At 42.8% G+C, this 5,265-nt stretch overlaps 1 protein-coding gene across 1 annotated transcript; it reads right to left on the reverse strand.

Moving 5' to 3' along the window:
* Positions 1–398: 398 nt before the first annotated feature.
* On the reverse strand, positions 399–1,617 carry LOC104449516 (putative protein TPRXL). The gene has a single exon (XM_010063696.3). It carries the CDS (start codon positions 1,511–1,513, stop codon positions 758–760), a length of 756 nt encoding a protein of 251 aa, XP_010061998.2. The 5' UTR covers positions 1,514–1,617; the 3' UTR covers positions 399–757.
* Positions 1,618–5,265: the final 3,648 nt, after the last annotated feature.

Raw genomic sequence — 5,265 nt, forward strand, 5'->3', positions numbered from 1 at the left:
TAGACCTGCCAAATGAATATTTATAATGGGGTTCCAAAAACAAATTATTTAAGAGTTAGATAAAAAAGAGTGATTTATATGTACAAGAAAAAAAATAAATATTAGCAAGTGCCCCCTCAAGACAAAATTTTATGTTAATGTTCTTCAGTTCTCAGATCTTAAAAGAAGAGCTAGACAGACGAGGGAGAGAGCGAGCAGGGTTGGTCAACAACCTGTCAGCCTAATCCCAATGCAGTTCTTATTTAAAAAAATGGTCAGGCTCTGAACAGATGTTAAAAATTATATTCCTCAGAAACAACAAATTGATGCTTGTCTTCTACTACACTGGTCTCTGCGTGCTTCCCACATGGAGGAGGCTCTCCAGCGAGCCTCACTCAAATCTGCTTGTCCTTGGAATCAAAGATGAAATTCACCCACATGATGTACAGCAAATAAACATTCAAAAACATCATGGATTTCTGTCAAAACGTGATCCATGGAATAAGGCTTGAAAAAAAGAAAGGGAAAACGGTGCACCTCCACTTCATTCAGACTAGCACAATGCTTGTCTCAAGTCAATAGTTTATATGACATTATATGTAACTTAATATAAACATTGCAATTGGTACTCTCACAATGACATAGAAAATGGAGGTAGCAAAAGAGGTGGTTGAACCATACAAGAGCAACGACAGAACAGTTGGATTTTGGAAATTTCAACATCATGTAGCACTTATCTAAGGGCAATGGCCCAGGCCGTTGGTGCACGAAGTCGAATTCAATGTGATCGGCGATTGATCAGGTCATAGGAGGTGTGGTTCGATCTCGGGAGGTAGATGATCGACTCTGAGACGGGGCATGCCCTCTTGCAAGATGCGTAGAGGCCGATGAGTCCGAACCGGTCGCTTATGCTCCGGGAGACCTTAGCGTCCGTCCAGAGATTATGATTTCCATTGTTGGGGGTCGCATCTTGAGCTTGATCATGGTCCTTCGAGCACTCGACTAATGCCGCCACGAACGGGTCCCACTGGTACCACTCCGCCACCGCGGTGGCGCCGTAGACCTTCTTCTTCAGCCCAGCTTCTTCGTTGGTGTATCGCTTCGACGACGGTGGGGTAGCGGAAGGCGGCAATGGGAGGAGATTGCTGCTCGGGGAAGAGGGGCCATCTCTCGATCTCCTGGAGCTCTGCTTCTTGGGAATCCCCGGGATCTTCTCCCAGGAAAACGGGACTCCGGAGAAGCGGAGCGGCGTGGCGGGCCTGAACGAGAGCTCCTCGGGGAACTGGGAAGATCCGAGAGAGGAAGACGAGGAAAGGGAGGAAGAGGAGGAGGAGGAAGGGCTTCTCCTGCGAGGGCTTCTTCGGCGAGAAGACGAGGAAGACGGTGGTGACTTCGATAGATGCGATGAGTTGGTGCTCGTGTTGCCGGGGTCGCATTCTTTAGGGACGGAGCGTGAGGAATCCATTTCTGAGCCAGAGAGAGGAGACCGAGTGTGGTTGTGTGGACTTTCGTTTTCTTCCTCAAAACCCTTCATGCATGTGCCATATATAGATAGAGAGAGAGAGAGAGAGAGAGAGAGTAATATGATCTGAGCGCTTTGAAAGAGGGAAAAGAAATGCGTGGGCGAGGGCGAAAGAGAGAGAGAGAGAGAGAGAGAGAGAGAGAGAGAGAGGGTAATATGATCTGAGGGCTTTGAAAGAGGGAAAAGAAATGTGTGGGCGTAATATGGTATTTTCGGACTATTGAATAGGGGAGGGCCCCGTGTCACCTGTGGTACGGAGAAGGGAATAGAGAAGGGAATGGGAAATAAATAGTGGTGGTGGTGGTGGTGGTGATAAAGCCACATTTTATTTTCTTTAACGTATATGTTGATGTACTCTTGGGCTAAGTGGTATTATGCAAATAGAGCTTATTTTAACATGTTGGTATCTGCATACCCTAATCATCAAATTGAGGATGATGTTTTTCTTCTCTCTTTTTGGGAATATTTTGAATTTTGCATCAAGTGCGAACATAGTAGTTTAAAGACATACTAAGGTTCAATTTACTTTAATTTATATGTTAATGTATTCTTGGGCTAAGTGGTGTAATGTGACCTGGTTGATGATATAAATTTTAATTTTCGGAGGGTCATTGATGAAGCTAGGACGCCAATGTGGATTGAATGAGCTGTACATCGTTCAAGAAGAACAAGAGTTAATCGTACCGTACCTAACTTTAAGTTCATTCCCTGTATGGTACCAATGTACATGTGGATAGACCAGAATGGATGGAAAGTGCCGGTGCTTTGAAAGAAAAATCTCAATACATCCTATGGCGTGGGGTTGAATAAAAACTAGATTTATTTCATACGGCCGCTGGACACTTGGGTACTAATAGATTTGAACATATAGAATGTCCTTCCACTTCCAAGTCGTACAACCGACTTTCATCGAATATGGCTTTTCAATATGCTTTAACCAGTAGAGATGCTCGTCTCTCCTCGTCAATGGAACTTCATAGAAAGTTGAAATATGACTAAATAGGTTCGGATCTTTTTATTTATCGCCATCCCTGTACTCGGGCAGAAAAAAACCCTGAAGCTTTACAATTCTTTGGAATTGGCTTGATTCAATAGATAAATGAAAGAAGCAATGTTTACATCCAGACATCAATGAGTTAGATTGTTTCAAGATCTGACAAGTCCGACATCGATTCCCTCCGACGCGCTGATCAGGCATTACTCAAAGGGAGGAGAGTGAAGAAAAACATCAGAGGAACCTGTGGAAAAATCTGGCGGATGCGGTTAGATACCTTCACCGTCCTCTCCGATTCGCGTTCATTGCTTCCGCTGCATTAAATTGAAGAACTCCGAGACACCCACGGTAGAGAATTAGGTCAATGTCCTGTACTTCTCCACAGCACAACCTACGTGCCTCGTGACTGGTCCACATGTTCTGTCTCTTGCTTCCATGGAGGTTCTCGGAATAGGCATTTTCTTTTCGGCTTTCTCTGTTCCGACAGCAACTCACCACCACTTTCGAGAAGATAATAATTTAGTTGGACCTAAGGAAAAACTAATATCTGTCAGCTTGTGTGCTGCTACGATAGGGCATGATTGGTTCTATTGTATTATTTCGCAAGAGAAGTCAGAGGAGAGAAGGCGAGAGAGGAGGGGGGCAAGGGGAGGTAGACGTGAGGCTGTTCCAACAGCACACGATTCGTTTTCTTTACCAAATGCATGCAAGATGGTGGTTATGGCGTCAAATACGCACGACCTAATTTTTCTTCGCGAATAAACATAGGGGTTTCAGCAATGAGTGCCCTTGAATTGAATTGAGTTACATATGTTAAGTATCGAAAAAACTTTACATTCTTCAATACACCACTTTTTCTCCTGATATATATGTTATTGATATTTTGAAAATCTTGAACATAGTTATTAAGTTTGTTAGAAACATCCTCCGTGAGTGTCCTGCATATTTGTCAAGCATACTTATTAAAACCTATTTTGGTTTCTTTATAAATGTACTTTTTTTTCAAGGATGGGCCTTCGCCTTTTGAGCTTCAAAATCCCACGCACCACAAATTGTTGTGTATTAGCTCTCATTTAACTGTTGACTCTTGACGTCCATTCAAAATGACTGAGATTAGGAGATGTGGCCCTAGTCACTGATTACTTACAATAAGATACCTGGGCAAGGCAAATGAGAGGATAAAAGATTTGAGCTCAAAACTTTTTAAGTCTCAACACATTGTAATTCTGAAACTACTAAAACTCCGAATGCTTGAAGGCATATTTGGTATTGGAGATATATCCGCTAGCTTTTGAAATTGGAAACTACAAAACCATTCTTTGAAGAGGTTTGTTGCTTGCTTTGTTCTCCTTTACACGGAAAAAGTACCAAAAAAGTCATAAACCTATTGTATTGGTACCAATTTAATCATAAACTTTTCAATTAGACCAATTCAGTCATAAACATTTCTACATTGGTACCAATTTAGTCCATTCTGTCAATTTTAGTCTGCTGACGTTGATGTGGATATTAATCGGTGACTGGACACTGACGTGATGATTTTTAAATAATTTTTGAATTTTTTTTGAATTTTTTGAATTTTTTGAATTTTTTGAATTTTTTCCTTTTTCTTTTTATTTTCTTCCTTCTTCCTCCTTGAACTTTTCCAACGGTGTTCGGCGAGGGCCTTGAAGCCCTCGCTTGCCGCCAGCGAGGGCTGCGGCCCTCGCTCGGCCTCTCCTAGGGCCGTCAACAAGGCGGCTTCACTCAGATCTAGGTGAGGCTAGCCTCGCCTTGGCCTCGTTAGTGTAGAGGCAAGGGGCCGGCGAGGCTGGCCTCGTCCAAATCCAAGTGAAGCAGCCGACGAGGGTCGCGGCCCTCGCTTGGCCTCGCCTAGGGCCGCGGGCAAGGTGGCTTCACCCAATTTGGGCGAGGCGAGCGAGGGCCCCGCAAAGCCCTCACTAGCCGCAAACAAGGGTTGTGACCCTCATCAGCGGTAGGCAAGGGCTTCGAGGCCCTCACCTAGTGGCTGGCGAGCCTCACCGGAGGCTTGCCAGCCCACCGCTGGAACAGTCCAAGGAGGAAGAAGGGAGAAAAGAAAAAAGAAAAAGAAAAACTCAAAAAAACATTAAAAAATTCAAAAAATTCAAAATATATTTTAAAATATTTTTAAAAATTGCTACGTCAATGGCCAATGTCCACGTCAGCGCCGGCAGGTCAAAATTGGTTGGATGGACTGAATTAGTATTAATGTAACAATGTTTAGAACTGAATTGATACAAATGCAATAGATTTAGGACATTTTTGGTACTTTTTTCCCCCTTTATATGAACAGTTGAGGAGATAACACAAAGGAAATTCTATATGGAATTTCATGGACCATAGAATATAACTAGTACAAATTACACCGGACATCAAGTGGTCTAGAGGGTTCTCTTAGTCGAATTTGATCAAATATTTCCTTGTGGCTGAGATGCGACCAAATCACAAAAATGTAGGTCTCTTACTATATTTTGTCTGGTTTCACTCGACCTCAGGACACCTATCTAAAGGAGAAGCTACATACCTTGTATTTGCATGCATTGGTTGATAAGATCATTTCCTGTAATCAACACGAGAATGAGCGAACATCATTCATCAAATTTGCATTAAAAAAAAAAAAAAAGCAGCATATAGTGAGTAGACTGAGCAGATCGTACAGCTAGGCTTACCATATTATATAATCGATAAGGTGAACGATGTAGTTTTCGCCCAGTTGATGCTGATCCGATCTACTAAATTTCGAAGCAAC

This window comes from Eucalyptus grandis, chromosome 6 (genome assembly GCF_016545825.1).
Source record: "Eucalyptus grandis isolate ANBG69807.140 chromosome 6, ASM1654582v1, whole genome shotgun sequence".
Taxonomy (NCBI): Eukaryota; Viridiplantae; Streptophyta; class Magnoliopsida; order Myrtales; family Myrtaceae; genus Eucalyptus; species Eucalyptus grandis.